This window comes from Oncorhynchus kisutch, linkage group LG27 (genome assembly GCF_002021735.2).
Source record: "Oncorhynchus kisutch isolate 150728-3 linkage group LG27, Okis_V2, whole genome shotgun sequence".
In the NCBI taxonomy this organism is placed as follows: domain Eukaryota; kingdom Metazoa; phylum Chordata; class Actinopteri; order Salmoniformes; family Salmonidae; genus Oncorhynchus; species Oncorhynchus kisutch.
This window is the reverse complement of record NC_034200.2, coordinates 22,336,289-22,357,881: the sequence shown is the minus strand read 5'-3', so window position 1 is coordinate 22,357,881 and position 21,593 is coordinate 22,336,289. Positions and strand designations below refer to the sequence as shown.

At 47.0% G+C, this 21,593-nt stretch overlaps 1 protein-coding gene across 5 annotated transcripts in view; it reads right to left on the bottom strand.

Annotated features, from left to right (window-relative positions):
* LOC109871720 (E3 ubiquitin-protein ligase RNF220) overlaps positions 1 to 21,593 on the bottom strand; it is a 190,529-nt gene that overhangs the window by 28,276 nt on the left and 140,660 nt on the right. The window contains exons 4-9 of one of the 5 annotated variants that reach the window (XM_031807077.1): positions 16,729 to 16,783; positions 12,814 to 12,909; positions 9,802 to 9,844; positions 8,823 to 8,927; positions 6,778 to 6,899; positions 5,815 to 5,944 (exon numbers count right to left, since the gene is read on the bottom strand). In XM_031807077.1, the coding sequence (XP_031662937.1) occupies positions 5,815 to 5,944; positions 6,778 to 6,899; positions 8,823 to 8,927; positions 9,802 to 9,844; positions 12,814 to 12,909; positions 16,729 to 16,783 (551 nt within the window). Of the gene's footprint in view, positions 1 to 5,814; positions 5,945 to 6,777; positions 6,900 to 8,822; positions 8,928 to 9,801; positions 9,845 to 10,003; positions 10,245 to 12,813; positions 12,910 to 16,728; positions 16,784 to 21,593 lie in introns of those variants that run through there. The other 4 variants (XM_031807078.1, XM_031807079.1, XM_031807080.1 and 1 more) reach the window with 4 other exon arrangements.

Below are 21,593 nucleotides of genomic sequence, written 5' to 3'. Positions count from 1 at the left end.
TCTTCCTCTCGGGCTTCCATGTCTTCTCCCTGGACCTCCTCTAGAACATCAGACTGAGGCCTCTTCTTCACTGTCATTTTCCAACCTTGTTGAGGATGGCTCATTGTCAGGCTCAAAAAGCATCAAATTTGCCCAGATGGTCACCAATTTTTCAACCCTTGTATTGGTCTGCCTGTAGCGTGCTTTGGTGTGTGTGTTCCCAAACAAGAACCAGTTGCGCTCTGAGGCGGCTGATGTTGGTGGGATTTGGAGGATGATGGAGGCAACAGGGGAAAGAGCCTCAGATCCACAAAGTCCCTTCCACCAGGAGGCTGATGAGATATGCTGGCACGCCTGCCATATTGCATCTCCATCCCAAAGCCCTTGCTTGGAAGTGTACTTCACCAGACTGCCAAGAATCTTGCCCTCATCCAGGCCAAGGTGGCAAGACACAGTAGTGATGACACCATAGGCCTTGATCTTTGCACCATCGCTCTTGCCAGCATACTTGGGGTCCAACATGTACGCTGTGGCGTGTATAGGCTTCAGGCAGAAGTATTCACGCTTTTTGATGCATTTCAGAAGTGCAGTTTCCTCTGCTTGGAGCAACAGTGAAGTGGGCAGGGTAGTACGGATTTATTCTCTTACATCTGCAAGCAGAGTCTGAACATCAGAAAGGATGGCATTGTCTCCCTCAATCTGTGCAATGGCTACTGCTATAGGTTTCAGAAGTTTCAGGCTGCTTACCACTTTCTCCCAAAATACATCATCCAGGAGGATCCACTTGATGGGAGCTGTCCACATCAGCAAACTGTGATATGGCCATTTCTTGGAGAGATGCCTTCCCCTCCAGCAGACTGTCAAACAGGATGACAACACCACCCCAACGGGTGTTGCTGAGCAGCTTCAATGTGGTGCTCTTATTCTTCTCACTATTTGGTGAGGTAGATTGCTACTACAACTTGATGACCATTCACATACCTAACCTTTTCCTTGGATCTCTTGTAGAGTGTATCCATTGTTTTCAGTGCCATGATGTCCTTGAGGAGCAGATTCAATGCATGAGCAGCACAGCCAATGGGTGTGATGTGAGGGTAGGACTCCTCCACTTTAGACCAAGCAGCCTTCATGTTCACAGCATTTTCTATCACCAGTGCATATACCTTCTGTGGTCCAAGGTCAATGATGACTGCCTTCATCTGTTGTCCCTGGCATCTGTGCTCTTGTAGAATACTGGTTGCGGGATGGAGATGATGTAGTTAATTATACCATGCCCACAAACATTTGACCACACATCAGAGATGATTGCAATACAGTCTGCTTTCTCTATGATTTGCTTGATCTTCACTTGAACTCTGCATCCAGCAAATGAGTAGATAAAGCATGTCTGGTTGGAGGGGTGTATGCTGGGCAAAGAACATTCAGAAATCTCTTCCAATACACATTGCCTGTGAGTAGAGGTCGACCGATTATGATTTTTTTCAACGCCGATACCGATTATTGGAGGACCCCCTCCCCCCCCAAAAAAAGCCGGTACAGATTAATCGGACGATTTTTATTTATTTATTTGTAATAATGACAATTACAACAATACTGAATGAACACTTATTTTAACTTAATATAATACATCAATAAAAATCAACTTAGCCTCAAATAAATAATGAAATATGTTCAATTTGGTTTAAATAATGCAAAAACAAAGTGTTGGAGAAGTAAAAGTGCCCTATGTGCCATGTAAAAAAGCTAACGTTTGAGTTCCTTGCTCAGAACATGAGAACATATGAAAGCTGGTGGTTCCTTTTAACATGAGACTTCAATATTCCAAGGTAAGAGGTTTTAGGTTGTAGTTAATATAGTATTTATAGGACTATTTCTCTCTATACCATTTGTATTTCATATACCTTTGACTATGGGATGTTCTTATAGGCACTATAGTATTGCCAGTAACAGTACAGCTTCCGTCTCTCTCCTCGCCCCTACCTGTGCTCGAACCAGAAACACAGACAGCCACACTTGAAGCATCGTTACCCATGCCGAGCAAGGGGAACAACTACTCTAAGTCTCAGAGCGAGTGATGTTTGAAATGCTATTAGCGCGCAACCCACTAACTAGCTAGCCATATCACATCGGTTACACCAGCCATTAGGCTGATAGGCTTGAAGTCATAAACAGCGCTGTGCTTGCGAAGAGCTGCTGGCAAAATGCACGAAAGTGCTGTTTAAATGAATGCTTACGAGCCTGCTGCTGCCTACCATCGCCCAGTCAGACTGCTCTATCAAATCATAGACTTAATTATAACATAACACACAGAAATACGAGCCTTTGGTCATTAATATGGTTGAATCCGGAAACTATCATTTCGAAGAACAAAACATTTATTATTTCAGTGAAATACGGAATATTTCGGTATTTTATCTAACGGGTGGCATCCCTAAGTCTAAATATTCTTGTTACATTGCACAATGTTATGTCATAATTACGTAAAATTCTGGCAAATTAGTTCGCAATGAGCCAGGCTGCCCAAACTGTTGCATATACCCTGACTCTGCGTGCAAGAGAAGTGACACAATTTCACCTGGTTAATATAACCTGGATTTCTTTTAGCTAAATATGCAGGTTTAAAAATATATACTTCTGTGTATTGATTTTAGGAAAGGCATTGGTGTTTATGGTTAGGTACAGTCCACGATTGTGCTTTTTTCGCAAATGCGCTTTTATTAAACAACTCCTTTATAATAAATGTTTTAAAATGAAACATGTATGGAAACAGGTGAATTAACACTCAGTTAGCAGGCTCAAGCAAGCTAAAAACCCACGGTAGAAAAAACTAACCAGCAGAAATTGTTAACAAGTTAGAAATGATTTTAAACACACTTTGCTGTAGGCTACTCTTTTACGAGTTAACAAAAAATAATGTATGTCATATAAAATATATTCAACCCACCCAGTATCGTAATCAAAATTTATCATAAAGCATGTGGTCCTTGGCTCAGACAATGTAGTAGTGTGGGCTCAAAAGCATCTCATTAGTGTAAGATCTTGAGAATCAGCTGTACATGTGATGGAAGAATACACTGTGTATGCAGAGGGTTGCAATTCAATTGAATTGGGGATAGTTCAACCAAAATATGCCACAAGACCTAGAATTGCCTTGTGTATCCCACAAAAAAGGTTCACTGTTATAAGCTAACTTTCTTGATGATTTTAAGCAAAATTCCCGGGCTTAACTTCCCATGGAAAATTCCCGGAAATAATACTGGAAAGTTTCCGACTCTTTCCAGCCCTTAACACACACACACACACACACACACACACACACACACACACACACACACACACAGGTGCACCTAAATGGCACCTGTCACTCACATATCCTCCACACTCATTATCATAACCAATCTTGTGCATCTTATTGACATGAACATGTCAAATACATGTGTTCTTCCGTGTGTAACACAGACGTGACTGTGACACGGAACACCTATCTCCATATGTCACCACCATCTGGAGATGAGACAGAGACAACGGTAAGGTTCTGAGCGAGTGGCGAGGGAGGGTCAAGGGACCAATCAACATGAGAGACAGTCTGACCAATAACAGCCGGTTGCCATGGTGCTTATAGCCCTTATCAGTCCTCCCCAGTCAGCTCTGGTCATATCCATCATCTCTCTCTGGCATTTACAGGACACGTCTGGAGAGATGATGGGACAGAGATGGCCGCCATCTTTGAAGCCTGTTTACAAAGCAGAGAGTGCCTTCTGTCCCCGCTGTCATCTTCAGTCAGCGGCCCCAAATCCTCTCTCCCAGGATCGGCTCACTTAGCCTTGGTCTTCACTATCAGGCTGCTGGGATCAGATCTGACCCTCTTCCTCAATACATCAGCCTTTAGTGGTTTTCTCTCAGGCCCTCATAAGTCATGTACACAGGAGGACCACGTGAGCGCTGGGCCCCACACGTCTCAAGCAGAAAGTGATCCTGTTCGATTTTCCTCCCTCTCTCTCCTGGTCCTCGACTTTTCTGTGGTGTTTAAACGGCTTCCCTTTGCCTTTCTTCCCTCCCCTCAAAGCGAGAGGTGGCGGTGGTGGTGCTGGTGGCTCACAGAGGATAGGCCTCTCTTATCCCATTGAAGCCCCTCATCTCTGTCTCTCCTCCCCGCATCAACCACCCCCCTGGGCCGGGTAGATGGTGGATTCTGCCTGACTGGGCCCATTGAACCAAGGCTGACTGCAGCAAAGCTTTCAAGGCAAATCTACCTTCTGAGCTTCTAGGGGGGTGTGGGGGGTTGCTTTCAAGTGGTCTCCCCAGGCTGGCTAAGAGCAGCAGAAAGCACCTCTGGCTTTGACCAGCCCTTATCTGTGTCACATCACAGGACGCCGGGCTATCACAGCCGGCCAGAAGGGGTCTGCTGCTCATTAGATGAATGGACAGACAGACAGCCTCCTGCTCAGGAGGTTCAGTCGAGATATCAAATTGATCTGTAGGCTGTTGATGTCTGTATGGTCAGGTTTGTAGCGAGAGAGAGGGGCCAAAAGGCACACATCTTATTGCGCTTTGTAATACAGTTTTACCACCTGGATCAAATTTGGGGACTTTGACAGTTTTAAAGGGGCCCTTAGAGAAGATGAGGACTCTTCGCTTTCCTGTGATCTGTAGACTCACACCACGAGGACCTGTGGCCAATTCATTTTCATAGCTCTCTCTAGCAGTGAAGCAAAGGCCTGTCTGTTGGACATGAGATAATGAATGCTGACCTATGGCCAAATCATACACTTGTCCAATCAAGCGGACTACACTAGCTATTGATCATGGACCAATGGCCTTCTAAATATTCACAAATCATTTAGGTGAGCACACAGTGGCTAGGCTGGATCAATTCATTACAGCATCTAAATCACAGCCTGCGTTTCAAAGTCCCTGTATTGTACTGGGAAATTAAAAAGACATAACTTGCAGGTTATTGAGCATTCCAGTCAATATCCCACTGATGTCTCGTTGTCAATGATTACCGATTTGATATTCAATTCTAGCCCTCCCATAAGATAAGATACGTTTCGGGGGGGGTTGGAGGAGAGAGCAGCCTATGGTCCCTAGTGGGCAGCTTTAGGTTCAGGGCTATAATTGCATTGCTGGGCTGAGGGGAACCTGGGGGTCACTGGCCCATTTCCCTTCCACACACCACTCCTCACAGGTTCAGACGGGTCAATTGCACAGCTAAATGTGTTTTCCTTTCCCTCCTAAAGGGCTGGGGCCAGGACCGGACTGGGCTGTCCCCCGTCTGGACCGGGGCTACACGGACACACACTGCAGCTGGAGAGACAGATATGGCGTGCCCCAAATGGCACCCTATTCAGTGCACTACTTGTGTACAGAACCCATAGGGTGCACTATGTAGTAGTGCACTATCTAGGGAATAGGGTGTAATTTGGTAAACAATGCCAAAGCTGTCCACCATGTCTGGCTGCAGCCCTGGGCATGTTAGCCTCTCTGCACCCAGCCACGTCCTTTTAAAAAGGCAATGATACACAGACTCAACCTGTTGTTATACTGAAGGAGAATTGTGACTAGCAGGGAATGTTGTTCAGAGTGGGTCCTGTTGCGTGCTGGAAGGCATTTTGGTGTACTGGCTTTAGACTCTTATCGGTAGGATACTTTCAACTACCCTAAACACTTTGTTGTTGCTCAAATGTTGCACAAATGTTTTGTCATTTTAATGTAAGAACCAAAGTAGACTGATTTTCTTAGAGTGAAAAATTTATTTGCGTCCCAATTGGCACCTATTCCCTTTATAGTGCACTACTTTTGATCGGGTCCATAGGGTTGTAGTGCATAGTGTACCTCTGAAGCCTCCTTCCAGCAGGGTGGTAGCTCTGACCCTCTTCTGGCCGCACCACTCGTACTCCTCGAAGCGTGTCCCGTTCTCTCCGTCCATGTCTGCAGAGTCATCCTCAGCAAACACACCCTCCCTCTGAGAGAACAAAGACACTGTCAACACTGACCCAGACACAGGGTAGGGCTTGGAGTGGAAAAAAGAAATAGAAAATAAAAATAGAAAATGATCAGTAATCTTTGTATTCATTAAAATACAAATATTGAATAATATAGATGAATACAAAACTAGCTATGATGCACAATAGGTGTTAGTAAAACTACAACTAATGCATCTGTAAGATTTGGAAAGACCATCACCAAAGTAGGGGGGCAAGTGGAGCATCATGACCAACATTACAGCCAAGTTTATGAGAGCATGATTACTATAAATACATCTATCCTATTCTGTGAGCGAAGGAGAAGGGGCTACAATGGCAGTGAGCATGAATCTGTGTTGGTGAGAAGGCCTCACATCTATTCTATTTAGGAAGCAGAGATACTGAGGAGGAAGAAGATTTTCCTACAGGGGAGAGAGGTGGGCTAACTATTCGACAGGAGAGAGAGCTGTTTTCCTAGACTAATGATTCTTTCTGTTGAACATCTAACTGGTACAACAAGTCATCGACATAGAGAAAAGAGGAAAGCTCCTTTGTTAAGACTGGAGTAAGCTAGATTCAGTGCTTGGAGGAGAAGTAAAATAAGAGCTTGTCAGGCAACGAAGCCCTGGTGGCTACTGTTTCCATGTGTTCTGAGTCTATGTCATATCTATGTCATTTCCAAGTAGTGTGTACGCTCCTTCAGATCCAGGGGAAAGAGCGAGAGCAGAGTGGATAGACACTAGACAGCATGGTGGTGACTAGTGACTAGAAAGATGGTGATTGGTTGACTAGAGGCCCGAGGCTGAGGGTACGGGTAGGGACGTGAGGCTACCTTGAACAGACATTGTTCCACATGCCTACTCATCTCCTCCTCGGTCCCTGCCAGCGGCGCGCTGCACAGTGGACATACCTGCCCATCCTCTGGCTTCCGGCGCTTCATCTTCCCAATCCGGGCTGAAACACAAAGAAGCAGAGGAAGAGGTGGTTAGAATCATGAAAATATACACAGCAATCTGGGACTTGTTTTTGTATTTCTGTTTTAAGTGCCGTACTAAAATATCACATGGGTAGGTCCATTGACTTCAGCAGACAGCGATGTGGCTACAATGACATGATTGGTTGAAATGCAGAAAAAAAAGTATGCAACCCAAAAAACACAATCAACCGAATGTTCTTGATTAGAATCTGATATAGCCTAATGAGTTATTTGATCAAATTAAACCCCCTGTCAGTGTGGATAACGGGCTCATAGCAGGCAATACAGCCCAGCGGAATGCCTCTGTCACAACCAGGCTCTCTTTCAATATGGCAACATGCATTTGACATGGACGAAATATACATTGTAAATTCATGGTAGTGGTAGTCTATTGGGGGTTTTCCATCTACTCTGTCCTCCAGCTGGGTACTGTGTTTCTCTCCTCTGTCCTCCAGCTGGGTACTGTGTGTCTCTCCTCTGTCCTCCAGCTGTGTACTGTGTGTCTCTCCTCTGTCCTCCAGCTGTGTACTGTGTCTCTCCTCTGTCCTCCAGCTGTGTACTGTGTGTCTCTCCTCTGTCCTCCAGCTGTGTACTGTGCGTCTCTCCTCTGTCCTCCAGCTGTGTACTGTGTGTCTCTCCTCTGTCCTCCAGCTGTGTACTGTGCGTCTCTCCTCTGTCCTCCAGCTGTGTACTGTGTGTCTCTCCTCTGTCCTCCAGCTGTGTACTGTGTGTCTCTCCTCTGTCCTCCAGCTGTGTACTGTGCGTCTCTCCTCTGCCCTCCAGCTGTGTACTGTGTGTCTCTCCTCTGCTTGGCAGAAGAGCAGCAGTGAACGCTATTGGCATTCACAACATGTCAGAGAAGTTTGCTGTCTCGCTGGCAATAATGTGGGTCAGCGGAGTGGTGAGGAATCGATGCGCCCCAGGTCTCTTAGAAGATGCCAGTGTCTGGTACCGGAAGATCAGGAATTACAACAGCGAGTGGAGATGCCGCAGTGACAATCCTCCTCAGCGCCACAACTAGTCTAACGTCAGGACCGTATTCATAACGTGTCTCAGTTTTGCCTTTCAGACAAAAAATTTATAAGATTACATGGTCAGGGGGAACCTGATCCTAGACCAGCACTCCGAGATGCCCAGGAGACTACAGTCTAATGTTCTAACACTGTGCCGTGATGACAAAAAGAGAGGGCAATCTATTCTCTTCAACCAGTGTTTGGTCATTTACTCTCCTCATAGAAACTAACATTGTTTTAGGAGACGATAGGCCTGAACTTGGTTCCCCCTCTCCATAGGACGGGTAAGGATGGTCTACTGTAGGTCTAGGTCACGTGACTCAACAATCCTTCTACAGCACTAGTCGACAACTCCCCCCACTGCATAATTTGAAATTTAACACAGCAGAACAGTGGCCAATGCGCCGTAAGTCTTTGTCGCTTTTTCTAAACTGCAAATGGCGTCCGGGGACATTAATTTTTAGGTGGCTCTGATTGCGAAAGGGGCCAAGGGGGACCCGAGGAGGGACGGCGAGAGGAGGAAGGACAACGCGCCATAACTTTGGGGAGATTGGGACAGCTACTAATAATCTCTCTCCCAGGCCAGGGAACGGGTGATGGTAATCGAGTAGGGCTTCATTAAACGCAGACAGAAAGGGACGATTAATTAGGCCCGGCACGAGTCGTCCCCCATCCCCCCTCCCCCTCAGAATCATTCAGGTTCCACATGAGAGGTAATAGACATTAATGGAGGCTTGAGTTTAAACAAAGTCGGCACCGTTTCTTTTCATAGCAGCACTGTGGCTGCTGCCGAGGCTGGTGCAAATGCCAATGGAGGCAGAGAGGGAGCCTGGGGCTGCTGGCTGACAGAGGGGGTGTTGGGGAGAGGACGTGGGGGCAGGCTCTTACCGTGGCCAATGCAGCAGGGGGCAAGGGGGGCTCCATTGTGCAGTCCAAAGGGAGCATTTTTGACACTTTCCTTGGCGTAGCGCCTGCACCAGCAGAGGTCATCGACTGTCAACATATCAAGAAGGTCAAGGGTTAATAGATCCTCTGCTCGTGTAGGCGCTAGGTCAAGGGAACAGCAGGGACGGAGACACACAACGGCAGCCAGGACTCCCGACCCACCCCCACCAGCCAGCCCTGAAATCACACTCAGTTGGGCAACAAGGGGCAGGCCTGGCTCTGTAGCTGTAATGTAGGCTAAAGCCTGGAGCTGGTCCACAGTGTGAAGGGCTGTCAGCAAGGCCACACAGGGCTTTGTTCAACACGGGCCTCTGGCTATACTTAACCATAATGTGTTATATAGATGGCGGAGCCAAGGTTATGGCTATGCAGGGTCAAACCAAACACAGCCTGGTCAAGGGTCCACGGACTGACTCTGTCAGCCGGTCCATCCAGACCTACACTATGACTCTGTTCTCACACTCTGAAGATGCACATTCGCCTCCCCAGTTGCTTGCTGCTTCAACTTTGATTGACAATTCCACCAACTGTAGTGCGGATGATATTTGGTTGAGCAATCTGTTTTTTGTCTGTAGTGTAATGTTTTTTTTTTTTTATAAAGAAAACTGTTCTATGACAATCATAGGCTACTCAATAAATATGAACAGAAGATTATTTGATGAGGAAATGTTTTAGGAAATAGCCTTAATAATTTCACAAGCCATTTGCACCATTTTCACCAAGATGAGCTTGGCTCCAATCATGTCATTGCATACACGTTGGCTGTGAGAAGCTGCAGATTAAGATATACCTGGCTTAAAATCAATATTTACGAATTCTACAGGATGTTGTACCAGAAATGTACTTTAAAAAATACAAATGTGTAAGATGTTTATGAAGAATAATTAGGAACTTTACAAAGACAAAGGAAATGTATACATACCATTCAACCGCGTTTGCCTGTTTGCTCGCACTCTTAAAAACGTCTAAAATTAGGAAGAAAGGAAACACACAAAATATGCATTAGATATGGACCTTTCAATGTATATTGTTTATAGATACATTAGTAGCAGTTCAGGGCTGGATTGATTTGGATTCTACAGAATGCCCTGTAAGTTTAAGCTTGATAGTAAACAAAAACGTACTTCTTTTATGGGCTGTATCGTCTCTTCCATAACAGGGTCGCAAGTTTTTGTTCAAAGCCTTTTCAAGCCGACAAACTCACTTTTACACGTCTATCATTTGAGCCTCCCGGTAGTACACCGCACCATGAATACACTTTTGTATCAATAATTTTATAAGGATGCCAAAGGATTGAATGTGGCGCCTACAAAGCAGCTTTGTATATCACCGTCGCCATGTTGGCTTGACGCGAGTCATGTGACTAAACATAGGAGTGAAAGTTCAGAGGACGCCCGATGTTGTTCCACCATTGACCACTAGGGAGCAGCAATACGTAATACAGTGACTTCAATGGAAGTTCATTTGATTTGAGATTTTAAGATTGATTCAAGTTTGTCTCAAGCAACTTGTAGGGTAAACTAGTTCCATGCATCATATCTAAACGTTTTTTTTTTTTTTGCAGACAATACTAATAGTTCAAACTTTTTATTTCATTTCATGAAAATGAGTGTTTAATCATTTTCTCATCATATGAAAGTGACATAGGAAATAGGCTAGGAATTCTCCCCATCTAAACCTGTTTGAAACTGACAGGCATGATCAGTGATTGTGAATACCACTACGATACGGGTTAAATGGGACCACCTATCTTTCTTCTCCCCTCTCTTTCAGAGTGGGTAGGCTATGTGCTGACACCAGCAGGGCCAGTCAGGGCAATGGATGGATGCCCACTCACTGACAATGGCACAGAGTGTGGGCACAAGTTCAAACTCCTAGCGAGTGGATCGTCCATCATATTGCAGAGAGGCCTCTTACACTGACACTTGCGTTGTGCTCATATACAACCTGCCTATGATATGATGATCCACTATGCAGCGTCCCAAAGTATACCCTATTCCATACTTAGTGCATTACTTTTGACCAGGACTCATGGGACTCTGGTCAAATATAGCACACTATACAGGGAATAGGGTGCCATGTCTAAATGGTTTACACAACCACATGATAGCTCATGTTACAAAAAAAAAGAAACAAATCTAACATTTAAGGAGGGAAAAGCATCTGTTTAATCGTTTGCATGAAATGGTTTCAGCAGCAGCTTTACTGATGAAAATATATACTTTCACCACAGCCCCTTTAATAGGCGTGTCAATGTATGGATATGATGTCTTACACTTCATAGCTCTTACTTTATGGTAGAAGGGAAAAAGCCACTTAACCCAAATAATAAATCACTGCCGTATGAGTTTGAAATACCAAACTTTGAGATGTAAAAAAAAATACAGCTCCATCATAACCTTATAACTTAGGTTACAACACTGTGCTGTATGAAGCAGTTTAATCCTAACTAATCTATGCCAGCGTCCCATACGGCACCCGATTCCCTATATAGTGCACTACATTTGACCAGGGCCCATAGGGGTCTGATCAAAAGTAGTGCACTGTGTGTGGAGTATGGTGTTGTTTGGGACGCACACCTATCTGTAGTGGTGAGGCCTCCAGCAGAATGAGGTGGGAGACATGTCAAGGACGTGGTGGACCAGAAGAGATACCATCCAGGCTTAGGGAGCATAAGAGCATTGCTTGAGGTAAATTGTGGGTGATTACCTATCTGAACAGGGAAACACATTACAGCCTCTGCAAATCTTTGCCAGAGATAGTGGGAGGATTGAGGTGCTGCATTCCAAATGACACCTTATTCCCTATACAGTGCACTACCTATGGGCTCCGTCAAAAGTAGTGCACTATAAAGGGAATTTGGTGCCATTTGGGACATAACCAGGCAGGATAGAAGGAGGTAGGCAGCTGGGCTGATGCCTGATCCACTCCATGATAAGATGTGAGAGCCAGATGATTGGCTGAGTCAATGCTGTGTGTTCAACACTAAAACAACAAATTACCACCTCAACATCATCTCAACCATCGCCGCATGAGTTTGCCTAATGTGAATCAGTTTAACCTCCCAAACAGAGAGTAGCAGGGTACTTTTTGTATTATGCTGCAGTAGTTTATGTGTCGGGGGGCTGGGGTCAGTTTGTTATATCTGGAGTACTTCTCCTGTCCTATTCGGTGTCCTGTGTGAATCTAAGTGTGCGTTCTCTAATTCTCTCCTTCTCTCTTTCTTTCTCTCTCTCGGAGGACCTGAGCCCTAGGACCATGCCCCAGGACTACCTGACATGATGACTCCTTGCTGTCCCCAGTCCACCTGGCCATGCTGCTGCTCCAGTTTCAACTTCCACCTGACTGTGCTGCTGCTCTAGTTTCAACTGTTCTGCCTTATTATTATTCGACCATGCTGGTCATTTATGAACATTTGAACATCTTGGCCATGTTCTGTTATAATCTCCACCCGGCACAGCCAGAAGAGGACTGGCCACCCCACATAGCCTGGTTCCTCTCTAGGTTTCTTCCTAGGTATTGGCCTTTCTAGGGAGTTTTTCCTAGCCACCGTGCTTCTACACCTGCATTGCTTGCTGTTTGGGGTTTTAGGCTGGGTTTCTGTACAGCACTTTGAGATATCAGCTGATGTACGAAGGGCTATATAAATAAATTTGATTTGATTTGATTTGATTTTGTATGTTGTCCATCCATTGCTGTTCTTTCCTTCGACTTTTCCTTTTATTTTCCCAGAAGTACATTTCATAGTGGCTTTAATCCATATTTCTTGTCATGTGACAGGATATGAAAATGGCATTATGATGCCTAATATGTGGGCCAAGAGCAACATCCTGGCTTACGTCCCAGTTAGCACCCTATTCCCTACATAGTGTACCACTGCCATTTGGAATGCATCCCGTTTCTCCAGGCAGGGCACACGAGCATGGCAGCTCACCTGGTATCTGTCGGAGTGGTGGGCATCTTCAGAAGAGAGAGGGGAGACCACCGGTGACTCTCCCTCGCGTTTGATGTGCACCGACAACAGCATAGACTGGGGAGAAAGAGCAGGACAGTTGTTGTGAGAGGAAGAGAAGAGGGGGAATGCTGCAGTGGAGGAGAGGAGGAGGACACAAGCCAACATTACAGGACACCTTGGTCATCTATAAACCTCTTCTGACAGCCTCCAAAGAGCCTCCGACATTACAGGCCTGCCCCACTGACAAACGTAATTGAGTTTATTTCACAAATGAACTAGAGAAAAGGGGGGAAGAAGGGGGGAAGAAGGGGGAAGGGGAAATAGTGCTTACTTTACGGGGAAGAGTTGACAGAGATCCAGCTCTTTACAAGGCTGCTATGAAATATTTGTATTTACAAAGTGTTCCTATTAATCAAGGAGAGAGGAGAGAGCAGGGGCATAAGTGGCCGACAAGTATAATCTAATATTAATATGTGAGAAATGGCAGACCCCTAGTGCTGGGACAGTAAATGAAGCATTTTGCATGTCTTTTTATGCTTCGGGACGGCAAGGTCACGGAACTGCTGTTTATTTGTGTGGCTTTTATTCATTGATGTAACTGGAATTGTTACCTACTACACAGCATTATAACTCTGCATTTTTGAATGCCTATGTGTCAATTAGCACAAGCTTCTGATAACTACCACTTGTTATTCTACTTGAGTGTAATAGTTAGTAATGTGTTGACTAATGAACAGAATGACGCCAGTGTTAGATACGGGAGGTGCCATGTTAGATAACGTGCTCATCTCCCCTCATCTTGCCTTGCCGTATCGTTGCCCCCTGACCCCGAGGATTAAGAGGCACAGGGCTGACACGGAGTCGCTATGGCGATGGCGTGGTTGAGAGGGGGCGGGTGGCCGTTGTGGCAGCTGTGAAGTGGGAGAGGTTAATCCGCTTTACAACCGGTAGGAAGGTCTGGAAGGCAGACTGGGCACAGGAAGCAGCAGCCACTGTGATCTCTAAGCAGCTTCTTCATTTTTCACACGGTGTGTCGGAATACTAAGCACCTACTGGGGAATGCTCAGTCACGCCTCGCTCAGAGGGCCTGTTCTGTTCCCCTCACCCCGGTCCCTGTTCAATCCCTGTTCTCTTACTCCCATTTCCCCCACTAACCACAGTTACTCCTGTTCCCTTACTCCCATTTCCCCCACTAACCACAGTTACTCCTGTTCCCTTACTCCCATTTCCCCCACTAACCACAGTTACTCCTGTTCCCTTACTCCCGTTCCCTTACTCCCATTTCCCCATTTCCCCACTAACCACAATTACTCCTGTTCTCTTACTCCAATTTCCCCCACTAACCACAGTTACTCCTGTTCCCTTACTCCCATTTCCCCATTTCCCCACTAACCACAATTACTCCTGTTCTCTTACTCCCATTTCCCCACTAACCACAATTACTCCTGTTCTCTTACTCCCATTTCCCCACTAACCACAATTACTCCTGTACCATTACTCCCATTTCCCCCACTAACCACAATTACTCCTGTTCCCCAACACTGTCTGTCTGACTCTCCCCTAGCCCCTGTCTGTCTGACTCTCCCCTAGCCCCTGTCTGTCTGACTGTTCCCAGACCCTGTCTGTCTGACTCTCCCCTAGCCCCTGTCTGTCTGACTCTCCCCTAGCCCCTGTCTGTCTGACTCTCCCCTAGCCCCTGTCTGTCTGACTGTTCCCAGACCCTGTCTGTCTGACTCTCCCCTAGCCCCTGTCTGTCTGACTCTCCCCTAGCCCCTGTCTGTCTGACTCTCCCCTAGCCCCTGTCTGTCTGACTGTTCCCAGACCCTGTCTGTCTGACTGTTCCCAGACCCTGTCTGTCTGACTCTCCCCTAGCCCCTGTCTGTCTGACTGTTCCCAGACCCTGACTGTCTGACTCTCCCCTAGCCCCTGTCTGTCTGACTCTCCCCTAGCCCCTGTCTGTCTGACTGTTCCCAGACCCTGTCTGTCTGACTCTCCCCTAGCCCCTGTCTGTCTGACTCTCCCCTAGCCCCTGTCTGTCTGACTGTTCCCAGACCCTGTCTGTCTGACTCTCCCCTAGCCCCTGTCTGTCTGACTCTCCCCTAGCCCCTGTCTGTCTGACTCTCCCCTAGCCCCTGTCTGTCTGACTGTTCCCAGACCCTGTCTGTCTGACTCTCCCCTAGCCCCTGTCTGTCTGACTCTCCCCTAGCCCCTGTCTGTCTGACTGTTCCCAGACCCTGTCTGTCTGACTCTCCCTTAGCCCCTGTCTGTCTGACTGTTCCCAGACCCTGTCTGTCTGACTCTCCCCTAGCCCCTGTCTGTCTGACTGTTCCCAGACCCTGTCTGTCTGACTCTCCCCTAGCCCCTGTCTGTCTGACTCTCCCCTAGCCCCTGTCTGTCTGACTGTTCCCAGACCCTGTCTGTCTGACTCTCCCCTAGCCCCTGTCTGTCTGACTCTCCCCTAGCCCCTGTCTGTCTGACTGTTCCCAGACCCTGTCTGTCTGACTCTCCCCTAGCCCCTGTCTGTCTGACTCTCCCCTAGCCCCTGTCTGTCTGACTCTCCCCTAGCCCCTGTCTGTCTGACTGTTCCCAGACCCTGTCTGTCTGACTCTCCCCTAGCCCCTGTCTGTCTGACTCTCCCCTAGCCCCTGTCTGTCTGACTGTTCCCAGACCCTGTCTGTCTGACTCTCCCCTAGCCCCTGTCTGTCTGACTCTCCCCTAGCCCCTGTCTGTCTGACTCTCCCCTAGCCCCTGTCTGTCTGACTCTCCCTTAGCCCCTGTCTGTCTGACTCTGAACCAGGCACCATCAGAAGGTAATAGTGAGGCAGGGTGAGCCTCGGAGCTTGTATTGATAAAAACCTGTCTCCAATCTCCATTAAATATCTTTATCAAGTTCATCCATTTCATCTCAACCCAGTAAATGTCCTCTGAAATGGCAGTTGAATGAAGAGTAGTGGAAACACTGTTGAGCACATTAAAGCGTGTCTTTGAAGATGTTAAAGATATTAAAGGTCCCCTTTTACCAGACAGGTACAGTGATCATTAAGAGACAGACATCCTTCATAGCATCTTTACCCTCCGCAGGGACACATACCATCAGCAAATCTTACCTTTATTGCAGAGGGACGATCAAGCTCTCCCCCAGTGCCAACTGTGGCTGGCTCCAGACTACACTTAAAAAAATTCTGATATCTCTTTCTCTCTTTCTGTCACTCTCTCCCTTTCTCTCTCTGTCACTGACTCTCCCTCTCTCTTTCTCTTTCTCCCTCTCTATCTCCCTTCACTCAGCACATTCAGTGAGGGGCCTGAAGAACAGTGTCAGAGCTAAATGTGGCAACATTAAGAGACCATGAAAAAACCCTCTTATTAACATAAGAGAGACATACCCTGTCCCAGTGGACTACAGGGATGCAATGTGGCTTGGAGTGTGTCTCCAAGTGAACACTCTGAAACACTGCGTCTACTGAGAAGATAGACCCAGCTAGAGTCCCTTTTTAAGTCCTTAGTCTTACAGAGTCCTTTGGGTTCTTATTGGGTGTTCACAGAAACTGCTCTGTCCAGGGTCTATTGGATCTGCTTTTTAATGAGGACTCAGACAGCCATAGGAAGTGCATCTATGGCAGTTTCCTCCAGTCCCCTCTCCACTGCCTGCTGGACCACGGACACTCTGCTGATACAGTAGTAGCTAGCTTAGCTAGCTATACGTCTCCTTAAGACACTGCCTTGTCGAGCTCCGCTGAGAGCCTCCCAGAGATCCAGACCTGAAGTACAGTAGCCTAATAAGGCTCAGATAGTTCAGAGGAAGATCGTTCTGGTCAGGGAGCTGGTCAGTGGAACGACGATGGTCTTATTGGGGCTGTGGAGTCTGAGAGAGATTCTGCTGGTAAATCCTCTTACCTTAGGAGTTCCCGGAACCACACTGCCATCCTTGTGTCCGTGTGATGGGTTCTTACTGTAGGAGGAAAGAGAGAGACCGATTTAGACAGGTTATTGGATATGCATTTTTGCAGTACGGGTGGGTTTGGGTGTTTCCATTCAAATGGGAGGTGCACTTCAAGACAGATATGTTTTTGATTGAGGTCACATGTCTTTCTAGGATGTTCTTATTCCTCCCTCTCTGTATGTCTGCGTCTGTCCTAATATAAGTGACATTCTTCTCAGTATCCCCTCAGGTGACACCTCGGTTCTCTGTCTCTGTGCAGACGACACCCCTCTTTCAACACTCAATTCTGCTTAAAGTCACACAGGCAGAGAGACAGCACTGTTTCTCCCCTCACTCACTCAGACAAAACGCAATACCCAGGGGACAGCTCAAATGGTCAGTCAGTCATCGAGAAACACAAATCACACTTTTAATCGTCTGCAAGATTCAAACCCGCCTATCCTTCCCTTTCTCCCCCAGTGCCACTCAATCTGCCCACCCTTGGGCCATGCTGTGTTTGAAACAATTACAGCTCAAAGTACGACTGCTAAGCAGATTTGGGATATAATTTTTTTTATTGAAGTAATCATTCTCTTGGATGCTCCAATCCACCCCTTAACCCCCTCTCCTCTCCTCTCCTCCTCCTTTCCTAACCGCCGTCGCAGAGCCAGTGGCAGGAGCAGGAAATAAATGATTTTGCTGTTATTTGATTTGTCAGTGAAACGCCCCAGGCACTTAGGACTTTGAAATATGTTGAGGACAATGCGCTGGCTTGTAAACATTGTATTAAAGAGGCGGAGGAGAGGAGAGAGAGATGGAGAGAAAGGGGGGAGGTAGAGAGAGGGGGGGGGGGGCTGCTCTCCCCAGAGTCTGACCAGCGGGGTCTACATCAAATCACAGCCTCATCGACATTGCGGATTGAAGATGACTGATTACAAGGCCGGAAATATTAAACGGGCCGGCTAAGGCATCCGTCGACAATGGGGAGAGACATATCAAATCAGACCTCTGCCTGAGACATGAATATTCATCATTCCCCTTCCTGCTCCCTGAGACATGAATATTCATCATTCCCCTTCCTGCTCCCTGAGACATGAATATTCATCATTCCCCTTCCTGCTCCCTGAGACATGAATATTCATCATTCCCCTTCCTGCTCCCTGAGACATGAATATTCATCATTCCCCTTCCTGCTCCCTGAGACATGAATATTCATCATTCCCCTCCTGCTCCCTGAGACATGAATATTCACCATTCCCCTTCCTGCTCCCTGAGACATGAATATTCATCATTCCCTCTCCTGCTCCCTGAGACATGAATATTCATCATTCCCCTTCCTGCTCCCTGAGACATGAATATTCATCATTCCCCTTCCTGCTCCCTGAGACATGAATATTCATCATTCCCCTTCCTGCTCCCTGAGACATGAATATTCATCATTCCCTCTCCTGCTCCCTGAGACATGAATATTCATCATTCCCCTTCCTGCTCCCTGAGACATGAATATTCATCATTCCCTCTCCTGCTCCCTGAGACATGAATATTCCTCATTCCCTCTCCTGCTCCCTGAGACATGAATATTCCTCATTCCCTCTCCTGCTCCTGAGACATGAATATTCCTCATTCCCTCTCCTGCTCCCGAGACATGAATATTCCTCATTCCCTTTCCTGTTCCTGAGACATGAATATTCCTCATTCCCTTTCCTGTTCCTGAGACATGAATATTCCTCATTCCCTTTCCTGTTCCTGAGACATGAATATTCCTCATTCCCTCTCATCCTCCCTGAGACATGAATATTCCTCATTCCCTCTCCTGCTCCCCCTCAGTCTCCCTGTGCATGAATAGGTTGGCTGGGGCTCTCCTCTTGGCATTCATTTTATTTTATTTTGTGTTCATTTTTTCCCCGTTTTCTTCTGTTTTGTTACTTTCCCTGTCTAGCTTCTCTTCCTCTTTCTCCCTCTTGCTCTCCATTTCAGTCTTTCTTTATTTCGCTCCTCCTCCCTATCTTCTCCTTTCACTGCGACAAGGATACATTTTTATGATGCGCCAGGTCGAAGTGACAAAAAAGTCACTCGTGTCATGTTCGCTTTGTGTCCCATGCACAGCCCCAGGTTCAGAGCGGCTTTGGCAAGGCGCTGAAATTGAATTTGCCCAGGTCCTAATCTGACAACGTGATTTGTCAGGCGAGCGTGTCCCCGGAGTGGACGGCTGGAGAGGGGAGGAGGGGTGTGGGGGTGGGTGCGGCCTCATACAGGAGGTTACAGACGAGGTGTTGCAGGAAGGAATCAAGGAAACTAAGGAGACCAACTAAGGTAAACAGGAAGTAGAGATGAGTTGATTTACAATCAAATCTCAGAAAGAAGAAATACTTATCTTCCTGATAAAAATCCTAACGTGGCCATTGGTTGAGGTTCCGGTCAGTTAGGCAACCAGAGATGGGTGTAATGAATGGCAAGTGAGGGCGGGTTCAACCACTCGTCCTGCCTCCCTTATCAGGTAATAAGCCTTGTCCCCTCCCCTAGCCCCTCTGTGGAGGCACTCGTGATTGATCTGCCAACACAAATCAGGGATGGACCTTGAAAGGGGATAAATCGCCACACGGGCTCTATGCTGTTTGTGAGATAATAAACGCACTCACCGCCATCATAAATCCACCAGCCAGGCAGGCAGGCAGTGAAACAGGCAGGTAGGGAGTGAGGCAGCATTGTTTGGGCTGTGTCTCTATCTGTTTCTGTGCTGGCTGTGTCACACTCATCCCTCCACCCTGGTCCGACAGACAGGACAGGAGGGCCTGCTGCTTTCAGAGCACTGTAACTAATGTACTGCACCATCAATCTGGAAGAGAGACCCCGGCCACACTGGCCATGCAGAGAGACCCACCGGGGGGGGGGGGGGGGGGGGGGTGGAGACGGAGTGGGAGTATGGCTCTTACTAACACAGGTCAAAGGTTTTAGTGGCTGAGGGTTGAGGGGATGTCCACCATGTCTGATTCCTTTAAAGACTAGACCTAGTAGGAGCCTACACAAGCATTGTGGAAAAGTTGTATTTGTGGGTATCGTACACTCGGAAGGACTCGGAAGGACTCGGAAGGACTCGGAAGGACTCGGAAGGACTCGGAAGGACTCGGAAGGACTCGGAAGAAAGAGTACTGACAAAAAGAATAAACAGTAGTTACATACTCAGGCACCGTGTAATGCAGGGTACAGTATCTATTTCCTGAATGTCGAGTGTTTCTGTTTTTACATTTATTACCTTAAAACTCCATAGAAACAATAAGAAAAGCTGACTTGTTGTTGGTGGCTGGGACCAGAAAGGGAGCGACAACAAGGAGATTCAACATCAGGGTGCTGTTGTCAGTGACAGTGAGGTGACAGAAAGGAGAGAGAGAGAGGGAGGGGAGAGAGGAGAGATGAAAGAAAACAGAGAGAGAGAGAGAGAGGGGTGGATGGGGAAGGAGTGCAGGTGGGGCTTCTTGCGGCTTCTTCACACGTGCCCATTTCAATGAATTTTGATGTCAACGCTCAGGCAAAAAGCTTCCAGCCTGTCATGTCAAACCAATGACATCGTTTTGAAATGAGGAACAAAGCCAGGAGAGAAAATAGACAAGACGGAGGGAAAAGGGGAGAAAGAGAGGTTGCCGAAACAAGAGTTCAAATGTGTTTTGTTAATGATAAATGTGAATAGTGTAGCAGATTTACCAAAGAAAAGGGATCTTTTTCCAGCCATATAAATCTCCATAAAAGCAGTAGAAGTTCATGTGAACTGAATATGTTTGATATTTCCGCCCATGATTTTGACTGCTCTTTGACAGCTCTGGCAGAATGCTAAGCTTTCATCTCCTAGACTGTTGGTTGATAGGGTTAGCAACAGTCAGTTGGCTATAGGGGCCTGTTAGGATGCCTTTACAATAACCCCTACACCGCCTCTGCTCCTCCTCTCTTCTATCCAAACACATCCCACTGACACCAAGCAACAACAAAAAGAAAGGGAGCGAGAAAGAGGGAAGGAGAGAGAGAGAGAGAGAGAGAGCGAGAGAGAGAGAGAGAGAGAGAGAGAGAGAAAGGGAAGGAAGGAGAGAGAGAGAGAGAGAGAGAGAAAGGGAAGGAAGGAGAGAGAGAGAGAGAGAGAGAGAGAGAGAGAGAGAGAGAGAGAAAGGGAAGGAAGGAGAGAGAAAGAAAGAAAGAAAGGATGAAAATGGTCAAAGTTCCAGTCTGGGGGGAGGGGTTGTAAGCTCGAGATAAAGATTGCTTTTCGCTATTCGTGTCGTTCGCCACCCAGCTCAAGCTCGGTCCGTTGGAGGCAAATTGATTATGTGGAGGGGATGGGTGGTGGGGTGGAGGGATATGTAGATTGCTCTGCCCCTGTGAGCAGGCTGATGTGTAAAGGGCATGATAGATTTCCATGTCCATACATGAGGAGTGGAGGAAAAGGAAGAGAGAGGCGAGGCGGCCCCATCGGCCAAGGCCACTGGGGAGCTAGTGGCTCTGGCAGCTAGTCCCAATCTCACACACATCCACTCAGGGCCCATCCTGGGCCCCTGACGGGCCCACACCATCTGCCTAATGCTACATTTTAAACAGCCTCCTCCATTTTACATGCACTCTCGTCTCATTTGGTGCAAAATGAAACGCTATCATTAAAGGGACATTTACTACAAATTGCCACAAATTCGCCATGTCACTTCCAATGATCTGTGCGCCAATGTAACGCTGGTGCCTCGCCCGGCAACTGTGGCAGAGCAGGAGGAATGGGACAGCAGAGTGGGGTGAGAGAGAGAGAGAAAGAAAGAGAGAGAGAGAGAGAGATGGATGAAGGGAGGGAGGGAGTGAGCAAGAAGGA